General features: G+C 34.8%; 1 protein-coding gene across 8 annotated transcripts in view; it reads right to left on the reverse strand.

The window, feature by feature from the left end:
- LOC110464811 overlaps positions 1-16,695 on the reverse strand; it is a 52,680-nt gene extending 35,985 nt beyond the window's left edge. For 2 of the 8 annotated variants that reach the window (XM_021520253.1, XM_021520251.1), the window contains exon 1: positions 1,304-2,699. In XM_021520253.1, coding sequence (XP_021375928.1) covers positions 1,304-1,978 — 675 coding nt within the window. In that variant the 5' untranslated portion in view covers positions 1,979-2,699. Of the gene's footprint in view, positions 1-1,303; positions 2,713-6,714; positions 6,846-16,674 lie in introns of those variants that run through there. The other 6 variants (XM_021520258.1, XM_021520259.1, XM_021520252.1 and 3 more) reach the window with 6 other exon arrangements.
- Positions 16,696-25,714: the final 9,019 nt, after the last annotated feature.

The raw sequence follows: 25,714 nt of genomic DNA on the forward strand, positions 1-25,714 counted from the left end.
ACACATGCAATGTCTGGGAGTACCATGATATAAAGTGTACTACAATTACTCGTGTCAAGATATAGAGACACATACAATGTCTGGGAGTACCTTGATATAAAGTGTACTACATTTACTCTTGTCGAGATAAAGTGACACATGCAATGTCTGGGAGTATCATGATATACAGTGTACTACATTTACTCGTGTCGAGATATAGTGACACATACAATGTCTGGGAGTACCTTGATATAAAGTGTACTACATTTACTCGTATCGAGATATAGTGACACATAGAATGTCTGGGAGTACCTTGATATACAGTGTACTACATTTACTCGTGTCGAGATATAGTGACACATGCAATGTCTGGGAGTATCTTGATATACAGTGTACTACATTTATTCGTGTCGAGATATAGAGACACATATAAAGTCTTCAGGATTTTCAGTATAATTCTGTACTATCTCTTGTGAAAATAATTCTCCTCGAACCAATTAAAAACCCCAAACATCTTGTCGCTATGTATCATACCATAGGTTTACAGAATACTTAATCAAACAAATCAAATAATCTATTTAAAAGCAATGCCCTTTGTATTATGATAGGTTATTTTCTGTCGTAAGGGGGTCATGTATAATGATTACTTAGGGTAGTGGTTACATGTCTGCCGTAGTTTAATGTATAAAATAGCATTTCAATATAAACAACGTTAGAAATAAGTACATAAATATATCCATAAACTATTTAATGATTAAAAACGTGAAATAGCTGAATCACTCCATTTCAAGATCCTACCATGGTAAACAGCTCCTATCGTTTAACATATTCAATTGTTAGCTGGATTTTAAAACACCTTTTAAATATTAAAACATGCTAATTGAGATATAAGAATTTACCTTCTTTAAAGTGCTGATCATTTTAAGTATATACATTATACATGAGATCATGGTCCTAGCAAACCAGAAAGAGGCACTTCGGGCTGATAACAAATCTGGACAAACTACGCGCAGTCACCACCTGCCTCCCTAATTCAAAAACGCACTTTAACCATTCAATATATATATATATAGATCATGAATGCTTTTAGTTTATTTATCATAAATGATGTAAGCATGAAATGATGTTTTCTACGGTCTGAAGATAGCTGTGTGATATCATACATCCGGGTTTAAACTAAAAGTTTGGTTCCGATGAAAGATATATATATGCTCTTATATACAAAATCCTCTTCTAGGAAAAATAAAGTAGTGGGCCCAATACAATATCTGACTAAGTAATATCTGTAAAATAAGCTTCTTCTACGAAAAAAAGAGTTACTCACCATGATTTTCTCTCTTTGCTCTGGGTCAATTTTATCCAGGAAGTGGCCCAACTCTGCCTTCGGCCTCATCATTGAGCGAACCTCATCCATCCGGTTTTCCATCATTTCCACCGGATCCTCCTCTGGAAGAGAAACACGCAACTTTTTTGATTGTGAGTTAAACTCGTCACGTTTCCGTTGTAAATCTTCATGTAACAACCAGTTATGCTCCATTTCGAACTCCCCTATTTTTTCCAGTTTTGATCGAGCAGTGGCAGTGTCGTCGTCGAAGTTAAAATAATCATCCGATGCCTCGCTGTCAGCATCGTTAGCAGTCTCCTCGTCGTAACTCATACGCTCGTCCTCACTTTTATCCGACATGGACACTTCGTTAACCTTTGCACTTGCATCTCTCACTGTCACATCCAGATCTATATCTATATCCGGTTCGAGTTTTGGTAAAATGAGCGGAAGTCGGTCCCCTTCATCCCTCTTTATCACTTCCTTCCGGTGTCGTTCTCGTCGTTGTCGTTGTGCGGGAAATGTAGTTTTTACCCGATGGAGAGCGTCCATTGAGGAACTCTTCTTGGAAGAGGAGATAAAGTCATACTGAGTTAGCGACTTAGGGATGTTAAGGTTGCTATGATACAGCCTTGTATTCCAGGGACGAGGCGCCCTTATGCCCCGCTCTGTCATGCTTAAATCGTGGGTCGAGTGCTGGTGAAAACGAAATCGACTGAAACCGTGTCCCAAATAAATCCCTATCGAGTCTACATGTAAATCATGGTGGTATAATTCCTTAAATACACATCAATTTGTTTACACAAACATATATCTGAGCCTTAAAATATTTTTGGATCGGAAATCGGTACAACCATCAAACATACTGGTGGGATATCATTCCTGTGAAGTCATATGTACATGTGAAACAATAATCCGTAAATCAATCACGTAGGTTGCCAGATACACAAACTTTCCTGGTGACGTGACACGCCGTTTCCTGACTCCATTAGTCCGGTCGACGCTCTATGAAGCTTGGTACGACTGAGGCTAAACCACGTTGTCGGTAACCTAACTGCGCCCTCTGGTGTGAACACGTACAGCGAAATCTTCAGCTAATTAATACCGTTGTCTCGCGATTATGAAAGGTGTGGGAATGCATAGGCCCATAGGGATTACATGCTTCATGTGTATACCTTCCCACCCCTAATGCCGTCTCAGGTAAGCCTTTAGCCGTTATTGTTTTCTTTTACGACTTAGCTGATGGTTAATTTGTACTATCGTGGAGAAGTAATAACCGGCGCGTAATTAAATATTAAATGTAATTGATTAAAGGTGTTTGTGCCGGACGAATGCGCTCGCTTTTGTGTATTAACAGTTTAAATCAACGAGAAAACCGATTGTAAAGCCATATTTTTCATCAAGTAATATAACATTGACTTTTTACTCTATCGTTTTCCAGTGTATAGAGACTCCTCCCCCTAGCGACTAGTGTGATACCAACATATTGTACGTGGGTTGACTGTTAGCCAAACCCTCGGTATCCAGAGATATGGGTAGATGGTGGAAATATGCAGCTCAGTCGGGTATATACATACCACACTGTCGACACTGAGTCAGATATGGTTAATGGTTATCGATAAGATTTTTATTTTTACGTCTACAGTTAAATCTCAAGCTTATGTTAAATCACAACAGGTGCCAGAACAGGTGAAGGACTTAATCCTTCTAGGGCGAAAACGATATGAAGAATAAAACGTGTTAATTGAGTTGGTAGTAGTAAAATAACTGTAAATCTAACTTCGGATTATCTACGTTTACAGCGAAATTTATCATAGGGTATTAAAGACTAGTTTATTCACAGCGTGAGATGGCAGGTCACGTGCTGACAGCAGGTACGTACAGGTAAACAGGTATCTATCACCGGGTGTGTACCACTCCGTAGGGTTTACACAGTATACAGGGAATCTGAATTACATAGCCTTCCCTCAGCCACGGAATAATAGACACGGGGTTTAATTGAATATAGTCAATAAGTTTAGGAAAATTTAAAAAAAAAGATCCCGTAATAACTCACAATTCACAATATTCCGGCGATGATGTGTGTAGTTATTGAATACTTATCGTAATTGTGTACGTATTTTTACCTTTAACAGTTAAATAGATATTTGTGTAAGAGTGGGACTTTAAAGCCTATAGTATATCATATAACAAACAATCATGGCGTATTCATGTGTAGTATAACGGTAATTTACAGAGAGAAAGTCTTCCAGGCCCAGGTATTTACTAATCGGGTGTTGGTGGTTGGGCGTTAACGTTACAGCAACGCTCATGATAGATATAATAAAGTTGATGCTTCACTTGTGTAAGTTCAATTACATATGTTAATTGGTAAAGTCATGACTATGCATATATGAATTTAGAACCATTTTCTGTGTAGGTACTAAAATATCGCCGACCCGATTTACAAGCTTGTCTACAGCTGAAGTTTTATCAACCAGCGAGTCACTATGTTTTATTATATACGGACTATTATGTTTATAATAAATACATAGTTTTCTAGTGCTATAGAAGCACTGCTAAGTACATTAATAAATAACTTGGGAGAGACCAGGTACTCCGGAAGGGTAAGCATATTCTGTATCACGTGGTGCATTTATTATGGTGTCTCCTGTCAGACTGGCCCGAAATGACTTGCTGTTGACTACAGGGCCGTTGAATAGTTAAGATGCAAAAGAACAACCAAATATTTCAATTTTAGAGAAAATATGTTACTAAGATTTTAAGACTCAGTGAATATATCTATAGTATTGGTAGATCGTGTGAATTACTACAGTAGTTGGGAACCGCGTCATAGTCTACTAGCGTAGATTGAACCATGTCCGGTATAACACCCTGGATACTTGATCGAATTATTATTCAAAGGAATTATCATGGTTATCAAAAAGACCCAGGTACTTATATCAGTGTCTGTAGGAGTGAATCAGGTAAAGTGTACTGGGAAACACCGCACCTGATGTGTGTGCCAAAGATATAAAACCTTTTATTGATTACCAATGCCACCTTATCATTCCCTGGTGGATTGCAGGCCACGCATGTCTACCTTCATCATGTGGAGCGTGTCTACGACGTTGGCCGTGGCGAATGGCGTGGTAAGACAAGTACAGGACGACAAAGTCGCAGTTTTATTGACAATTGTATAGATCAATCCTCTCGCTTAATGCTCCGTGAAATTAACTTTCAATTTGGTATAAAGTATCTATGATTCTCCAATTATCGAACACGATCAGGTGCCGTGAAATCCCTATTAGCCACATATTAAATATAAATAATTCCGTCGTCTCCGTTTTTCGTTTTGTTTGATCAGATTACTTGTCTTTAATTTGTTTGCTTTTGAAAACGAAACGAATTCAACATAATTTTATAACAATAGCACGAATGTAAGTTGATATTTGCTTAACATTTATTTCCTTAAACATCGTCGAGTTTTCAATGTCACCATTTTGACTTCATGTAAATTGTCTTCATTGCGACGTTCCAGTACCATGTAGCCATGTCTGTTGTTTCGATGATTACATCACAATGGTGCTATTACAGAGGTAATACACACACACACACACACACACACACACACACATGACATTTATGTATCCTTTGCATCACACGGTAGTTATGTGATCAAAGCGTTTGAAATTAAATATTATTGTTATTAAACAAACATATTTTTTCTGTGAATGAAGTATATATGAATAAGGGATGTGTAGTGGACAACACATCCCTGGCTCAATTCAGTATGTACATTTAGCATTATTAAGTGATAGGTTGTTTTAAAAAAACATCTACTCATCACATGTGTAGGAAAAGTGATTAAAACAGAAGTTATTGGTGATAGCTATAAATGTGTACCATTTACAGCAGTTTCTTCTTATATTTGTCTAAATTCTGTCAAATCTTATTGGAGTTCATGGTGGCACAAGTTGTCTCCCTTTGGGATTTACATGTTACACGTACGATTTATTCCCCTTCCGTCAGATTTATTGTGAGAAACAGGCTAGTTCACAATGGTACAGGAAGAGAAGTATTTACATATTTTCATTTCTAGACAAAAAGAGTCATGCATCTCCTTGTCAAAGTGTATATTTAATAGATAAGGAATCGATGTCGGAAAATATTAACACAAAACTAAATATTTGTAATCAACCCGTCAACCGACTTGTGTCGCTAACGGGCAAAATTATCGCAAATAATTACAATGATATAAGATGAAGTCATAATTAGATAGCTTATACATTGTAGATTCTACAAAACACACGGGCATTATAAAATGTACAAAATATCGGGATAGCCCGTACATTGTACAAAAAACACTGTAATTAAATAATCTACATAACATTTATGATAGTATTAATTCTATATAACACACTGTCATTGTACACGTACATACATAATGTAATTCATAGATTACACAAGTGCTCAATCTTGTCAATAAAAACATTCTTTAACCTGACACTTCCACCAGACTACCGTCCTACATATATACGTATTTAACATACCGCACTGATGGGTGTAGATTGTGGCAGTTTTTGCCTTTATGTGAAGTTACATCGATGTATTATAGAAAATCTATTTTTTTTCCAGAAAAGTAAATAAGTGTGAGCTTATCATTTGTTGAATTTTGATCACCTAAATTATCCTTTTAGCAGGTATACTGTTTAGTCTAATGAGTATCTATTATTAAACAGGGTATGCTTAACCGACTGATACATTCTTCTCAATAGCACGTCAATTCTCACTTCTATCATTTGTTTGTAAGTGGAGGAAATAAATATATGAATGTTTACAAGTTTTACAAGTTTGCAAGTTTATTGTTTTTCCTCAGATACATTAAAATGTACAACATGAGGTATCAGAGTATAATAATACACAGTTGATGACAAAATGGATGGCAAGTACACAAAACAGTAATCATGATACATATTACAACAGTTTTTTTTTTTCCAACAAAAGACAAATTCCATTTAATACTGTCGTGTTACAAAATGACAACAGACCACTCATTTTTTTGTGAGACGGATTTTTTGAATGTTTGTACTAGCATACATTGTGAGTAGGAAGAAAGGCAATTCATGACATTGTGAAATTGCATATTGACATTGCATTGAAGACATTTAGACATATGACGGTCAAGTCAAGACGGCGACCGTGTGATAAAAACAGGCAGAAACAAGATAACACATATGTAATCTTTGAATTTGTGCTAAAGAATGTCTATTTAAATCGGCAAAACCTAACAAAAAAGTTTTATAACTTTCAACATGACATGGATATAGATTTTAAGTTGAAATATATACAAAAATGTATAATCAGTATGTGTGTATGGTTCAGACCAATATTTATGTCAAAGTGTATACAGACATTAAAATCACACTTACCTGGGTCCAGCAGTTGCCCGAACTGGATCCGTCGGAGCTTCCTCAGTGCCATAGTTGCCATGTTGTCGTCAGAAAATGACCGCTTCTTTTAATGAAATGTCCCTCTCCGATTCACATGACTCCGACAATATCTGTAAAGATTCGGAAAAAAATAATGTCGACTATGTTTAGGGATGTACGTAATGTTTGTATAGACGTACACCTACTTGTGATTGATACCAAAGAAAAACGAATCTAAAGCAGCTATCCGGTGCATAATTGTACTTAATTCAGTGCTGAAAACGAATGAGGTTAAGTAACAATTGTAACATACATCAAATAACCAAAAGTAAATAAAGAATAAAGACATAGACATGTTACGTGTAAATCAGATACTCATCTAACTTGTGTTTGAAAAGACATATTATTCATGTAATCCTAAGCGCACCTGTTAGGTACGTGTGAACAGCGTTGTCCCTAGTACATGGTTTCACGGTGCTGGTGGTTCGCCTCTCCCTTAAGACATGTTAAGTACAAGTATTGCACGAACCTTACCCGAACAAGAAACATTTAAAGTACAAAAATGCATGCAAAACCAATGTTCTTCTGATGTTTCCGGTACGTCACGCTACTATTGGTTATACTGAGTACAGGGGAGGGGTTAGAGGGGTACAGCATAGTTTACATCAACAGTGAGATGTTTTCGGTTTCGTTAACCAACCTTTCGGAAATATCTCCGGGATAAGAGTTGAACTAAAAAAGGGACTAGAAAAACAATCCTTCTTTAATAAATAGAAATACTTGAGTAATCCTTTCGTGGCCTCACATTCATCTTAGAGACAATACAAGGCTGTGAATATGATGAGGTCAGAATTGCACCCCGGCTGAGTGAAGAACTGCTGTGTGTGATAATGGACGTATTGTCCAAGTATGACTACTTACCTGCCCATATACGTACGAAATACACACCTAATCAAGCGTGCATGTAACGGTAAGCTTTACCTACAGGGGATCACACACTGCTGTACCTTTGTTTATACAACACAGATCTTATTGTCACACGATATACAAATACAATACCCGTTAATAAACATATCAGATAAACAGGGTTTTCAGAAATGTCTGTAGATGAGACCATACACACGTGTCCAGGTACAATGTGAATGTTTTACTACAAAGGCAAGTGTCAGGATACAGATCAGCGGATATTACGAGTTGACACATACTGAAGTACAGTGTACACGTTCAATGTGCTTACGAAGTGCTGAATACTGGATATAATAGTTTGTGTAATTCATTATACGATTTCATCTTGTATTTTGTTTTCTTACGTTAAGATCACTCATTGCAGATGTTATCAAACACTTATTCGAATAGAATGTGTATTTGAGGAAAGTCAGGTTGTACATGCAGTTATGTCCCCTTGTATACAGCAAAATAAGACTGTGAATTCTAACTTATAATAAGAAGAGCTCATACATAAGTACTATCATTCACATTCACAAACTGTGTTACCACAAGTTATAACATGTCATCTGCCCCTAAATATACCCTGTATTCAACAACACTGATACCGATAAATAACGGTGACACGTTTCTACCACTGAAAGCATTACGTTTTATGTGTGACAGGTCTCTAAGACAGGTGCCTGTAGGTGATATTTATAGGTTTGTAAAAAGGTAGGACAGAATTATCACAGCGGTTAATCACGACATGCATGTTTACTACCGTAACGGGGCCCACTTACCTGTGTGTGAGCATACGATTGATTAGGTACTACTGACAAAAACGTTCTGTAGACATATTCGTTACATAATTGTGCTCACCTGGGGATATGATACAACTTGTCTTTTTTTACAAATATAATCGGACGTGATCGAAGGTTATGAATTTAGCCATTACAGAATATTACACTGCAGGCAGCATGTGCCACGAAAATAACGGGAGACCAATTTTCAATTTGTGTCAGAAGACCTAGACCAGGCGTCTGTTGTATACATCCTAACTCATAGACCAACTGCGTTAAATCATGTAAAACAATAATCAGCTGCAATGAAATACCTTTCAACTGCACTAAGTCACATTAAAGCATTCAACAGCTGCAGTGAAACAGCTGTAATAAGAAACATTAAAACAATGCACAGTTGCACCAAAACTCCTAAAACAACAAGGAGCATGACGAAGACTCCTAAACAATGAACAGCAGAACCAGGACTTATTAAAACACTAAAAAGCCGAACTAAGACAGCAACAACAAAGCAGAGATCCGTTACGTAAAGATAACACTAGGATAGAAAGTGAGCACCCACACTACCAAAATATCAGAGCTTAGCAGTAGTCCTCTACACTTAGACTCTTACAGCTTAGCAGTAGTCCTTTACGCTTAGACTCTTAGAGCTTAGCAGTAGTCCTCTACACTTAGACTCTTAGAGCTTAGCAGTAGTCCTCTACACTTAGACTCTTACAGCTTAACAGTAGTCCTCTACACTTAGACTTATACAGCTTAACAGTAGTCCTCTACACTTAGACTCTTATAGCTTAACAGTAGTCCTCTGCACTTAGACTCTTATAACTTAGCAGTAGTCCTCTACACTTAGTCTACACTAAGACTCGTATAGCTTAACAGGAGTCCTCTACACTTAGACTCTTAGAGCTTAACAGTAGTCCTCTACACTTAGACTCTTAGACCTTAGCAGTAGTCCTCTACCCTTCGACTCTTATAGCTTAACAGTAGTCCTCGACACTAAGACTCGTATAGCTTAACAGGAGTCCTCTACACTTAGACTCTTAGAACTTAGCGGTAGTCCTCTACACTTAGACTCTTAGAACTTAGCAGTAGTCCTCTACACTTCGACTCTTATAGCTTAACAGTAGTCCTCTACACTAAGACTCGTATAGCTTAACAGTAGTCCTCTACACTTAGACTCTTAGAACTTAGCAGTAGTCCTCTGCACTTAGACTCTTACAGTTTAACAGTAGTCCTCTACACTTAGAATCTTATAGCTTAACAGTAGTCCTCTTCACTAAGACTCGTATAGCTTAACAGTAGACCTCTACACTAAGACTCTTATAGCTTCACAGTAGTCCTCTACACTAAGGCTCTTATAACTTAACAGTAGTCATAAACACTATCCTCTACACTTAGACTCTTAGAGCTTAGCAGTAGTCCTCTACACTTAGAATCTTATAGCTTAACAGTAGTCATCTACACTAAGACTCGTATAGCTTAACAGGAGTCCTCTACACTTAGACTCTTGTAACTTAACAGTAGTCCTCTACCCTTAGACTCTTATAGCTCAACAGTTGTCCTCTACACTTAGACTCTTAGAGCTTAGCAGTAGTCCTCTGCACTTATACTCTTACAGCTTAACAGTAGCCCTCTACACTAAGACTCTTATAGCTTAACAGTTGTCCTCTACACTTAGACTCGTATAACTTAACAGTAGTCCTCTCCACTTAGACTATTATAACTTAACAGTAGTCCTATACACTTAGACTCTTACAGTTTAACAGTAGTCCTCTACACTAAGGCTCGTATAGCTTAACAGTAGTCCTATACAGTAAGGTTCTTAGCAGTAGTAGACTACATTAAGACACTTACTTAGAGCTTAACAGTAGTCCTATAACTTAGACTCTTATAGCTTAACAGTTGTCCTCTACACTTAGACTCTTGTAACTTAACAGTAGTCCTCTACCCTTAGACTCTTACAGCTTAACAGAAGTCCTCTACACTTAGACTCTTAGAGCTGAGCAGTAGTCCTCTACACTTAGAATCTTACAGCTTAACAGTAGTCCTCTACAAGTAGTCCTCTACACTAAGACTCTTACAGATTAACAGTAGTCCTCTACACTTAGTCTCTTATAACTTAACAGTAGTCATAAACACTAAGGTCCTTAGCAGTAGCCAACTACGCTATTATTATTCTCTTTAAACAGAATAGCTACATATAAGAATTAATCAACATATAAATATACATGGATATTGAAAGAGTCCAAAGGTATCGTTATTTTAATGTGTACATAAATATTTTATAAGAGAAGGGAGATGTACATTGCTTAAATATACAATTAGACGATTTGTAGTATTTTTTTAACATTTGATACACATGTGATATTACCTCTAATCTTAATTGTTTATAATCTTAAGATGACATCTTATAATTTAATTCACTCCCCGATAGGGTATTAGTCAAAATCAAAATCAGGTAAATTATGCAAATAAACATTGAGTTGTAGATCACATATACAAATTAAATGACACCACTACACTTAGACTCTTATAACTGAACAGTAGTCCTCTACACTTAGTCTCTTATAACTTAACAGTAGTCATAAACACTAAGGTTCTTAGCAGTAGCCAACTACGCCATTATTATTATTCTCTTTAAACAGAACAGTTACATATAAGAATTAATCAACATATAAATATACATGGATATTGAAAGAGTCCAAAGGTATCGTTATTTTAATGTGTACATAAATATTTTATAAGAGAAGGGAGATGTACATTGCTTAAATATACAATTAGACGATTTGTAGTATTTTTTTAACATTTGATACACATGTGATATTACCCCTAATCTTAATTGTTTATAATCTTAAGATGACATCTTATAATTTAATTCACTCCCCGATAGGGTATTAGTCAAAATCAAAATCAGGTAAATTATGCAAATAAACATTGAGTTGTAGATCACATATACAAATTAAATGACACCACTACACTTAGACTCTTATAACTGAACAGTAGTCCTCTACACTTAGAATCTTACAGCTTAACAGTAGTCCTCTTCACTAAGACTCGTATAGCTTAACAGTAGACCTCTACACTAAGACTCTTATAGCTTCACAGTAGTCCTCTACACTAAGGCTCGTATAGCTTAACAGTAGTCCTCGACACTAAGACTCGTATAGCTTAACAGGAGTCCTCTACACTTAGACTCTTAGAGCTGAGCAGTAGTCCTCTACACTTAGATTCTTATAACTTAACAGTAGTCATAAACACTATCCTCTACACTTAGACTCTTAGAACTTAACAGTAGTCCTCTACCCTTAGACTCTTATAGCTCAACAGTTGTCCTCTACACTTAGACTCTTAGAGCTGAGCAGTAGTCCTCTACACTTAGAATCTTACAGCTTAACAGTAGTCGTCTACACTTAGACTCTTACAGATTAACAGTAGTCCTCTACACTTAGATTCTTATAACTTAACAGTAGTCATAAACACTATCCTCTACACTTAGACTCTTAGAGCTTAGCAGTAGTCCTCTGCACTTAGACTCTTACAGCTTAGCAGTAGTCCTCTACACTTAGATTCTTATAACTTAACAGTAGTCATAAACACTATCCTCTACACTTAGACTCTTAGACCTTAGCAGTAGTCCTCTACCCTTCGACTCTTATAGCTTAACAGTAGTCATAAACACTAAGGTCCTTAGCAGTAGCCAACTACGCTATTATTATTCTCTTTAAACAGAATAGCTACATATAAGAATTAATCAACATATAAATATACATGGACATTGAAAGAGTCCAAAGGTATCGTTATTTTAATGTGTACATAAATATTTTATAAGAGAAGGGAGATGTACATTGCTTAAATATACAATTAGACGATTTGTAGTATTTTTTTAACATTTGATACACATGTGATATTACCCCTAATCTTAATTGTTTATAATCTTAAGATGACATCTTATAATTTAATTCACTCCCCGATAGGGTATTAGTCAAAATCAAAATCAGGTAAATTATGCAAATAAACATTGAGTTGTAGATCAATAACTTAACAGTAGTCCTCTACACCTAGACTCTTAGAACTTAGCAGTAGTCCTCTGCACTTAGACTCTGAAAGCTTAACAGTAGTCCTCTACAATTAGACTCTTATAACTTAACAGTTGTCCTCTACACTTAGACTCTTAGAACTTAACAGTAGTCCTCTACCCTTAGACTCTTATAGCTCAACAGTTGTCCTCTACACTTAGACTCGTATAGCTTAACAGTAGTCGTCTACACTTAGACTCGTATAGCTTAACAGTAGTCCTCTACAATTAGACTCTTATAACTTAACAGTAGGCCTCTACACTTAGACTCTTACAGCTAGCTTAACAGTAGTCCTCTACAATTAGACTCTTATAACTTAACAGTTGTCCTCTACACTAAGACTCTTACAGCTTAACAATAGTCCTCTACACTTAGACTCTTAGAACTTAGCAGTAGTCCTCTACACTTAGAATCTTATAGCTTAACAGTAGTCCTCGACACTAAGACTCGTATAGCTTAACAGTAGTCCTATACATTAAGGTTCTTAGCAGTAGTAGACTACATTAAGACACTTACTTAGAGCTTAACAGTAGTCCTATAACTTAGTCTCTTATAGCTTAACAGTAGTCATAAACACTATCCTCTACACTTAGACTCTTATAGCTTAACAGTAGTCATAAACACTAAGGTTCTTAGCAGTAGCCAACTACGCTATTATTATTATTCTCTTTAAACAGAATAGTTACATATAAGAATTAATCAACATATAAATATACATGGACATTGAAAGAGTCCAAAGGTATCGTTATTTTAATGTGTACATAAATATTTTATAAGAGAAGGGAGATGTACATTGCTTAAATATACAATTAGACGATTTGTAGTATTTTTTTAACATTTGATACACATGTGATATTACCTCTAATCTTAATTGTTTATAATCTTAAGATGACATCTTATAATTTAATTCACTCCCCGATAGGGTATTAGTCAAAATCAAAATCAGGTAAATTATGCAAATAAACATTGAGTTGTAGATCACATATACAAATTAAATGACACCATAATTTGTCTCTTACTTCTGTAGTTTTGTCAGAATGCAAGATAATATGTGTAACAGTATCATAATATAATTTACCACAATAATGACATAATTCCATGAGTTTTGACATACGAGACGTTACACAAACTCTTAAGATACAGTGTTTAGATTCAGAATACTGTGGATATTTTGCAGCTAATTCCCATAAGTAATATGACTCGAGCGTATGGTGAATGGACATAAATCGTACAAAATCGTTGGCATCTGACATACGTTGTAACCTGCATTTTATTCAGTTTGACATACATTTTTATATACATCTTTTATCCATTGTCTTTTTCCTGGATAGGCACCTAATTGTATATGATCAACAAAGAAATCGTATAAAAAATAATTTCTAAGTATACATATAATATCTGGTATAAATCCATATTGTTTCCCATCATTTACATTGAAAATAGCAAATCCAGTGACAATATTCTGTGTACTAGTGTACAGGCGTCCATACTATATATTCGTCCCAAAATAATAATTTATATTCATCAATATAAGACGCAATACTTGTCCAGCCTAGTAATTTATTACATATTTCGGTCATGGTTCTTTTTTCAAACCCTTGTATACATTTTACAATATATTTCTGTGCTCTTTCCAACAATAAAACTTCTGTTTTAGAAAGCAACCAAAGTTCACACCCATATAAGGCAGACGGGAACACTTGAATTTTAATCAACTTAGCAACAGTGAGATAATTGAGCACGCACGGTGAGCACCGGACCTAAGTAGTGACATAGTACAAGATTTTAACCTACTACATGCTCTAGTATTTCCGTTGAATTTCTTCTGCCATTTAACAATATTCCAACATGTTTAACTTCTTCAATAACTGGCAGTACGCGTTTGTATACTAGTAGGTAGACATTTTGTATATTATGTAATGTACGTTTGTCTGAAAACAATACAATTTTACTTTTTGTGGACGGGAAAGTGAATCTCCACTTTTTATTTTAGCTTTCGCATATAGCAATAAGTTTTTGTAGACTTTGAAAATTTGCACTAAAAAGACATATGTCGCCTGCCTGAGTTGGATGTTAACTTTTAAATCAATAATTATTGCACCTTTTCCATTTGTTTCTATTTCATTCAATAATTCTTGTATGAAAATTAGTTACATTTTGGCAGACAAAGATCCACCTTGTAAACTTACATACTCTGATATGTCTAGGCCAGGGGATATAACCCAAAGCCTTCCCCACAGGGGCGAACGCTCAACTAAAGGTCAAAAGTGAGGTTGTCAAGGGAGACATTAGGAAGAAGAAAGTTGTTTAGAAAGAAGAGAAAAGATAAGATCCCAAATGTAGTCGCCTCTTACGATCATGCAATTGGGGCAGCAGGTACAATGCCTACACCCTACCTGCAGGGACGAGGTAGTAGTCTTCATGTCCAATACTCTTAGAGCTTAACAGGATTTCACTTTACTAAGACTTTTAGTGCTAAGCAGTAGTAGACTACATTAAGACACTTACTTAGAGCTTAACAGTAGTCCTATACATTAAGGTTCTTAGCAGTAGTAGACTACACTAAGACCCTTACTTAGACCTTAACAGGATTCCTCTTCACTAATGTTCTTATCAGAAGCCAACTACGCTATGACGCCTAGACTAAGGTAGTGACGTTAATACGTATATCATGCGATGTAATGTCTCATGTCAGATGACATACTTGGATTTTGCTAATGAAACAGTGTTAAGGCTATGCACTACATTAATCATTAGTTGCCTGATTCGTTCATATGTCGCAAGCCAAAATATTTTTGGCCAATATACTGCACGTTCAAATCTTTATTTTAACTTTCTAGTTATTAGGGGGTAAAAGTCTCAAAACTAATTTATCATTCTTAAGTTGTGACAGAAATAATTCATTCAATCAATAAATACTTGTAATCTATGAAAAAGAAGAAGATATTTTTCATGACATATATTGATATTTTTTATTTGAATTGAATACTCATGATGTACATTATTTTAACGTTTGCTCTATAGTTTTAATTAACTGTAAGATTGATCTCATTTGAAGCTTTACTGCTAAATACAATACTTAATGTTTCTGATTGTTTTGGTTTTACTGATGTCATATCTGATCAGTCCCTAACACTGTATTAGATAAGACAAACCTATGGTTCATATATATCGACTTCCCTCGTAAGTTGAACACAAATACATAAATGTATAAATATAAAAGCCATGTTATAAAATGAGCTCTACAGAAGGATATGCTTCTCACATTTCATAAACCATTTATTCTCATCGCTATGAACTACGTCCTGAATGTATTTTATACTAGCGCTCTATACATTTACGAGTCACACTGAAATCCCTTATTCAGGTCGATATCATGATTGACCGTTAAACCATTATTGACTTTATTACTTGGGAGCATACTTTTTATTTTATGATAGAAAGGCCGTCGTGAATGTACATACAAACAACGGCTATTTATCAATTCCACATTACTCGATTTATCATATTGACATACATATGTTTTGTTGAATCACTGACCTTTAACCGGCACGTGAAAAACATTATAAAGGTTGATTTTCTGAACGTCAATACAGATTTCTACTATGTCTAAGCAAATGTTTAGTTAAGGTGAGAAGTTATCAAACAGCACAGTAACCAAGATTTAATACGATGTACACTGTGTATAGAGACGATTTGTTGGTGATTCAAAGCATTGTCAGCTTAACGGAACGGTTACAAACTCTCGTCATTCTGACATTTATAAAATTGTTCACAAGCTGCACGTTATCAAAATCAAAACAATCACAGAAAAACGATCAATATTCAATATCTATGTATAAATAAAAACAAAACATAACCAATCTTCTCTTATGCACTTTAAGCTATCGGAGACGGAAGCTACGATGCCTTACATTAGTAAATACATTGTACGTTGTATAATTATATACGCGGCAACCATTACAATGCCTTTCAAGTTCAATACCTTTTTTGGAAAGGTAAATGTATCCCTTCAACGGTAATGAAGTTTTTCGTTTTTGGCTAGAGCACATTAATCGACTCTCCTATTACAATGTTCGTGAATAAACACAATATTTCATATCTAAATGGATATTTAATGGAATAGATGTGTATTTACACCTGTAAATAATGCTTACCTGGAGAAAGCCTTTTCTGTTCCGTACCTGATACACAGCTTCACCGTACCTCGATAACCATCAGTGTTACCAGATTCCGTGATGTGTCCGTACAGAACACACCCGGGTTTAAAGCATGAACGATATTTCCTTAATGAGTTCCCCACTAAATGCCATTCCACTTTAGAAGTTCTAAACATTCCGAGTTTGTATGGAGTTACAGAATGAGTTTGTATTGATGAAATATACTGGGAGTCAGACCCTGCCACAACGTTAACGCCTTAGTCATTCTATCTCATATCCAATATCTTTACACAACACAAACTATCAAACGTACCTCTGTATTTGATGTTTGCAATACATGCTTCCCATGTTATAACGGATATGCAAATGGTGCAAGATCTTCATATGCCATACTTAACACAACCAAAGATTTACAATCGTCAGAGTACCTAGCAAAGGTTAACGAGGTGTAAATTTATGTAAATTAGTAATGTGGTTTCTTATTAACTTTCAAAGTAAAAAGCAAAAAAGAGAGAGAAATATATGACAAACAAAGCTCATAAGAAAAGTAAATGTTGGAATAACCAAATTCGAAACTGATACTTGGACCAATGCATACACTATAATGGTCATTTAAATTGTTAAAAATCAAATCTGACGCCATTCAAAATGGTTGTGATTCAAAGTTTAAATAAACGATTTTACAATATATCGGTCACTTATATTAGAACTGAAGTCATTAACTTGTCTCTGCCATACGAACGTAAGAAATGATTCATTAGTTTAAGTTTTCACTATAGAATAAAGCAACATGAATTAATAACACCTAACTTGCTTAATTATTTACTTGCTTATTTACCTACCTAACCGATACGAAAATAACACATTGATATCTGTAGTAAGTCAATGACAGTTCCGCGTATAAATGCCAGTATCTGATTGCTGACAATTAACCCAGTAAAGTTAACTGGATGTTTTTACTATTCATACAACACGATAACCGCCAGCATAAAAAGGAAATCCAAAGGAAAGCGATCACTAATCCCCTCCAGACATTGTCCAAATCGAGAACATATCTTTAAAAACTCAGAATATATTTTACCAAACCCTGAATAGTATCTTCTATTGAATCCAAAAATGCTTATCATATCCAGAATAATGTCTTATCAAACACAGAATATCTCTCATCGACGCCTATCTAGCGAACCACGATAGATCTAATCATATTCTAAATGATATCCCATAAATCCCAGATTTATACATCTTATCACAGCCATAATGATAATGTCAGTCACGATTAATATACGATTTAATGAACATAGCTTTAATCTTGATAGAAACTGAGTTGTTTAAGTTCGTAAGCAGGTAAGTATGACGATAGTCACATTTCTGTCGAGGATTAATTTCTCGGAAAACAATTAAATAATAGTGAAGTTTTGAAACAGATATCATTATTATTTGACTGATTTAATTCAAAGAGATAATTAATCATTAAAGTTTATTTTAGGAAAACAACATATTGAATAATCACGTGGAAATCTGTTTATGTATAATTCAAACAATACCACACCGGAAATGATTGCAAAGCTTGTTGTTTTAAACATTGATTTGAATAAATATGTTTAGTGCTATATTTACCATATGTAAGAATTGACGGTTGGAACACGCGTGTGTAAAAGCGGAACATCAAATCCCTGTTGTAAATAGTGGTAATACATAAACATATGGCCCCTTAAAAAGGACGATTTCAGTGTTAGTATATAACAACTACTGTAGTTTATCAGGAGTGCATGTCTAATGCGATAAACCCTGGTGACATTAATTTACAAGCATTATAAAACACATTTGTTCACTAAGAACGACCCATTACCGACTCGGGTGTCCCTAATGACATCTAAATATACATGACACCGAGTTGTCAATCAGGAATCGAAATATTTAAAATATGTTAACACACCATTACAATCCCGGATGTTATCGACGAGTCACACGAAAGAACGTAGATAGATTTTATTAGAAATATCACGCATATGGTAGTCCAAAATGACATGTTAATAAGCCACTTTCTTGAAACAAAAAACGAAAGTATAAATATATTTTTATTTAAAAACAGATTCCAAAGGAAAAAAATCAGTAATAAAGGCAACAGAAGATCGAGTAGTGCTTCCTGAAAGCCTTTCCACGTGTTAAGTTAATTTGTGTTCCGCAAAACTGTTAACATTTGTTTGGCAATGATTTTACGAAAAGATACAGGACATAACACACACCATTATCGTATTAACTATTAAACATACCGAATATCTGAACTGAAGAGTGACCGAAGCAAGGAGAGGCGTTATGGTCCCTTAAAATATCGGACACAGAACTAATACGCCTTAAAGGTATTACTATTCGGCCCAATCATGATGATATCTTTCAAATACAGTGTTGGGATAATAGGAACTATTAAGGACACTCTGAGCATGTTTTGGATGATGCAGCTGATGAAATCAATTTGTTTGTAATTTGGGTATTGCGACGACTGAAGTGGTTATTAAGGCAAATATGACTGTACATAAGGATAAAACTTTAGTGTATTAAGAAGGCAAACTCAATTAATTGAGAATGGTCACCGGACTTGGAAATGATGATTTATTTGTCCGTACGTTTGATTGTTTAAGAAGTGACGCAGATGTCTTCCAACCTATCACATGTGACTGTCTACTCCAAAAGTTGTTTAAAGCATCATAATATTCAGGACAAATGTGCCGTTTTGATCAATAAAGCAAATTTGGTATCAGGGATATCTACACTCCTAAACATGAGGTATGCATCAGTATCTGGACCAATGAATCAATGTAAGCCCTCTTTGTCTTTGATCACACATAACCAAATTATTTATAGCATATGAAATGAGACATTATGCATCCATGTTTAATTTAAGTCTTTTCCCTTTCATTGGGTGATTTTTCGGTTCTTTTGTGGTTTTTCTTGTCATTTTGATTTCTTAAAACCTCTGTGTGGACGCTATGGTATAGTATTTACTTGTTTACTTGTTTCAAGAATGCTCTAAAGCAGATAATTGACAAAGGACATATAACCTCTAATAAATTATTGACGTGAAATACATTAGACACACATCAGTTCTTACGACGCCAACTTGAAAGTGCATTTTAATCAGTTTTCTATTTAGCTATACTTTGTTGGCGGGTTGCACATTTTTTGTGTTATTTAGTTTAGTAGTGAAAATAACAAAAGTATGGAAATCTGGAAATATAATTGTCAGTAGACAGTTAAATTTTAAATTTTCAATTTACCTTGGTTTTACAAATATTATTTTATCTCATTGTTAAAGACAGTCCTGCTTACGCTATGCAACAATAAAAGAAAGCTTTGTATCTCGTAGAAAAATAGTTTTATTTGTTTATTTTTACACGGATTATATACAGTTAAATCAATGACCCATGCACTTTCAAAAACATCCTAACATTGACTTAGGTAAAATGACATCCTAACATTGACTTAGGTAAAATGACATCCTAACATTGACTTAGGTAAAATGACATCCTAACATTGACTTAGGTAAAATGACATCCTTACATTGACATAGGTAAAATGACATCCTTACATTGACATAGGTAAAATGAAAGAGTATGTAAGGGTACGTAACTGCATTCAAAGCAATGCAATATTTTATCAATTGTAAGTATCACTTTAATTTTGTAGATGGCAGGCTTTTTTTACTTGCATTCGCCATTCTGCTCACATATTGACCATAAAAATAAGCGGTACTAAATATAAATATATATATTACACGAAGTATGTGGTAGCTGGTACCATAATAGGATTATCACTGACCACCATAGTCAATATTATTATAAATAGGTTTTACGTTGACTCTGTTGATTGAGGATTAAGGGTAAAAGGCTCTCCAAAACCGACCAACAATAAGGTGTACTATAAAATAGCACTAAATATATCGTAATCAAATATCATGTTCATCGACTGGTCAAGTTTGTTGTCAACAAATGGTGTTCAATGAATTAAGTTTAGAGTCATCCTTAAGATCCAATAGTAAACAAATGATGACGATGTGCATGCTTGGTGAAGATTTCACTGTGTAATCTACGTATAATTGCAATGTCATTACGGTTAATATTGTAAATGTTCGAATAAGAGGACAGTTTAATGTTATGATAATAATAATAATAATCTGAGGTTCTTATATACCGCATTATCACAACCTAGTTCGTAGGTCATCTCAAAGCAGTTCACAAATTGTAATCCGTAGTTGTCACACTCAATTTCTTATTTGACGTCGTAATATGTATATATATATATAAATAATAAGAAAAAGTCATATTAAAAAGCTTAAAATATAATTAAATTAAATTAATCAATGAAAATTATTTAATTGTATATAAATAATAGCTGTACATTCCTCAAAACGTTAATGAAACGACTGAAATTAATCGACATTGCTGATAATAAATCAATCCAGATAAGGACGTGTCCCATTATAAGGTGGTATATCCAGGTATAGTCTTCACCAATTCCAGTCAAATAAATATTTTCTAAGGCAGTACAATACAACGAATCAACAACTCAACACATAATTTTTACGTAAAAATGATATTTGTTATGAGGGGAACACAATAACAAATATCGATTGAAAGGATGTGTAGATAATATCTTTAGTTTATTCTTACACATAACGCTACTCCTTTATGATCGTAGTATATAGGTGGGGATGATCTCTTAAGATTGTGTGGATCAATGTTATAGAATACCTAGTTATACCACTTTACGGAACATAGGAAATAGTCAGCAAAATCAAGATGTTTAAAGTCAATACCCCCTCTTCCCGAAAGACGTCAAAATACCCTAACACCAACTTTATATTGCAAACATAGAAAAAGAGTTAAAATGAGAGATATTGGTTAATTTTCTATTATAAGTTGTTCAACATTCGGATTAAATGACTACACACAGAGTGATACTATACCTGTCAGGTTTGAGTCCATGTTTCCTCCAGCTCACAGATCGATCTGCTGGATCTAATCAGACTCCGTGAACAACGACTGAAAATACCCCGGCTGTTCTGAAACCGTATCCGATTAATCCCAGAACTGGTGAAGGACTTCCTATCAATAAAGTCGCAGTTAGATGTTAAAGTGAGGCCACTGTTACCGGTCGTCAACGACTAATTAGAGTCCATGTTCGTAGTCTACCTGTATGTCTATCGCGTTTACAGCCTTTTACAGGTAAGACTGGCTATACAGGTGTCTATGTAATCACGGGTATATCTTCCTTCCTACTATATCCAATATAAACAAATTATGACAAAATCTAAACGAAAAAGCCATACGAAGTGTGTCACTGTTACAGTATTAACAGTCCCATTAAAGTTTACCGAATATATAAGATTAAATAGACCTTAAGATGTATTATTTTCTAAATGGGGCCCAACAATGCTAAGCTTTAAATCATAATGCCCTGGTATTTAGGTAAGTCTGGGGGCATCAAGTTGCACTTACTGAAATGAAAAGCTTTCGGTGTGCGGAGTAAGATTCACTTGATACGAGTCTAACGGTAGTCTGTTCACTGAATACAGCCTGACATTGTGACGCTGCTATGCCGACAACGACTTTCAAATAAAATTTATAATGACGTGTGGGGTTTATTGGATAGAGAAGACAACCGATATGATAAAAAGTAAGTCATATGCTACACGACAGTGACATTTTTATTTACACCTTTATCTTAATCGATCTTTATTGAACCTTTTATAAATAGATCGCGTACCTCCTGTTAGTTAACACGTTTTTCGAACGTACGACGTAAGAATGTAAATTGACTGCTGACACAAACAAACACCAAACATATATAGGCGTCATATCTGGCTAGTCAGTCCGGATAACACACCACCGTCCTGCTGTCATCTTAGATACTAATCTGTCTCCTGTATATGTATTTAGGTGTTCGAGTTATCTATTTCATCGCAAAAGTGCATTGATTTTTTCTTTTATTATGAAGATAATATTATTTGTATAATTTTTAAAAATACAACTACACTATCATTGTTTTGGTCAAAGTATGTGTTTTGTGTGATATAGAGGTTGAGTTCCGCATAGATATGCTGCATATTGTTGTCTAGAATGATGATAAAATACATATATATATATATGTACACGTGTGGATTTCGTGCAGTTCCAATGTGACTCCATACAATAACGTTACAGCAAGACTAGAGTTTACTAAATAAATGAGATACACGTATCGAATGTATTGTGATCATCTTTATATATATGTTGTAAAGTCATGGACATGTATTAAATGACATTAAGAATCGATAGGTTATGGAAGTACTATTTACTCCGTTGCCCTTGTGGATATAGTTAACAAGGGCGTGCAGATGTTCTACTATAATGAGAGCTTTCGAGTCTAATCGATCGGTTACCATATACATATATAGATTACTACACTATATTCAGTGGCTGGTTTGCTCACAATAATTTCTTCGTGACCGCATGGGTGAAAAAGGGGTCACCATGAGCATCAGTCGTTAACAAAAAACCTACGCATGTATCAGAATCAGTGTTTGAAATACTGTTTCATGGGTATATATTTACATGTTTGAAATAACATTGTAATAATATGAGGTTTCTTAAAAGAACGTATGTACTTTGTGGCTTAAGATTTAGTTAATACAAAGTACGACAACTGAATTGAACATTTCACTCGGAAATATATTAATTTACAGACATAACTCCCTATACGAGGACTTACTAAATGTGACCGTGATCAAATTACAAGTGTTATTCGCTCAAGTTACCTTCATGTTAATATGAACACAGCGATCCCGGCTATCAGTAAATGTAATTGTACTTCGATAGTCATTGAGTCCCCAGTGCTAGCAATATGAACTAGTATATATATATGTACTAATCTTTAACTCTGTTGGTGTCCGTGGTTGATCAGGTAGTCCAGGAATTCCTTATTATCGCAACATCAAAGTAAACTCGGCTATAAATTACTGTTATTCTATCATGCTAATATCAGTCTTGTCTTCAAGGAGAATATAACAACCTTGGGTTTGTTACTATGATAGGTTTCTAATCCTGTAAGTTCTGTACAAAAATAATTACACGATATTCAATATGGTGTAATGGGCGTGCTGGAGTAATTTATATTTCCATTTAGGTGGGTATTGATTACAGTGATATGTATTGCAGTCGATATACGACCATAGTTGTGTTACAGAAATTTATTTTAATTTGATATAACATGTAGTCTTTACTACAAACGACAAAATATATACCGTATCATCTATATTGGTATCAAACACATTTTCACAAAGGTGGGGTCAACATTTGTCCCCCCACTTTGATTTCTTTTATTCTTTTGCCATATGTAGACACATAAAAATTATCAATAACTGCATAAATTATTATTCATAATTAGTACTAATAGCCGTAGTGGAGCTCCTTGCATAACACCAGGTTGAGTGACGGGAGTATCCTAACAAAATGAACGATAGATATCACATGCGGATGTTATTTTGAAAATGAATTATGATAGTGTACAGTGTAAAAACATTACTGTTATTTTGATACTAAATATGTCATATTGGTATACATGAGGTAAGCGTAGTAATAATTTTTAACTAGAAAAACATGTACAATTTTCACAAAATTTGAAATATAACCAACATTGTAAACTTACCTATATGTATTTTCAATGGTAGTCTATATCTTAAACTTCTTTAAAAACTTCCCATATAGGTATTCTGTCTTCAGACCCATTTTTATGTAATATCAAAACCAGTAAAGTACTTTTTTAGCATGCCAAACATGATGAATATCCAATGTCACATAACCTTGAAGATTTGACTATCAATGTTTATTTTAATATATACCGATACATTTTCTGTTTTTATATCATACCAAAACACTTTATTATATTAGGCATGTTTTAAAGTTATGTGCAGCAGTAATAAGTCATGGACATGTATTCTGCCATAGTAATCTTTCCTTTGGAGAACTACTTAANGTGGGTTGGTGTTTGGGTGGGTGGGGGGTGGGGTTGGGGGATACTGGGAACCAGCTTGTCTATCCGTCTATTTGTCCGTAGAAAAAGTTTGTCAGGACAACTCCTTCTTAAACGGTGGACCAATTTCAACAAAAGTTTCCAGATATGATAACTGGCACCTTGAGTTGGGCATCCAGGTATTATTTTTTCATTCTGATCGCTTTTGTTAAGTTATGGCCCTGGGTTGAAAAATCCTTGTCCGGACATGTCCTCAAAAATTAAGGGGTCAATTTCAACGGAAGTTAACAGATATGGTAACTGCCCCCTGACATTGTGCATCCAAGAAGTATGTTTTCATTCCGACCATTGAAAAAGGAGTTATGGCCCTTTCTTGAAAAACCCCCCCTTTGGCTGCCTCACAAACTTCTGGACCGATTTCAATGAAAGTTTACAGATATGGTAATTACCCCCTGATGTCGTGCATCAGGGTTGTATGTTTTTCATTTCGACCCTTTTTAAGAGTTATGGTCCTTTGTTAAAAATCTTTGTCTTGACAACTTTTCGTTATCTACTAGGACGATTTCAGCAAAACCTGGTCTTTTAAGTTAACACGATTTGGTATGAAAGTATGCTTTGGAATGGGAAGGGAGTACAAAACGTATGCACTTAAATAATTACTGGTGGGAGACTATGGATTCCGTTGCAATGCTTTGCCTTAGTTAGCCTTTAGCTTACATTTCTGGTTTATATAGGAGCGGGGGTATAAGTTAATCTTTGGCTTACAGCTCTAGTTATTTTATTTTTTTTGCCTATTGCCCATTCATTAACAAAATATGAAGGAATATTACACTATTTTATATCATTAATTCTAACAAATAAAGAATGGAAAGATATCCTTGTCTGACTCCCCATACAATTCTTTTATTTCAGCACATGTGATTTTTGTGACCTTGAACGAAACGTTGAAAGAAATCTATGTTTTTCTTTTTTTTAACCAAAAGTGTTATATGACAAATTTACCGGTTGTCATTTTTTTGGAAAATTCTTG

The sequence above is a fragment of the Mizuhopecten yessoensis genome, unplaced genomic scaffold (genome assembly GCF_002113885.1).
Source record: "Mizuhopecten yessoensis strain PY_sf001 unplaced genomic scaffold, ASM211388v2 scaffold11035, whole genome shotgun sequence".
Lineage (NCBI taxonomy): Eukaryota > Metazoa > Mollusca > Bivalvia > Pectinida > Pectinidae > Mizuhopecten > Mizuhopecten yessoensis.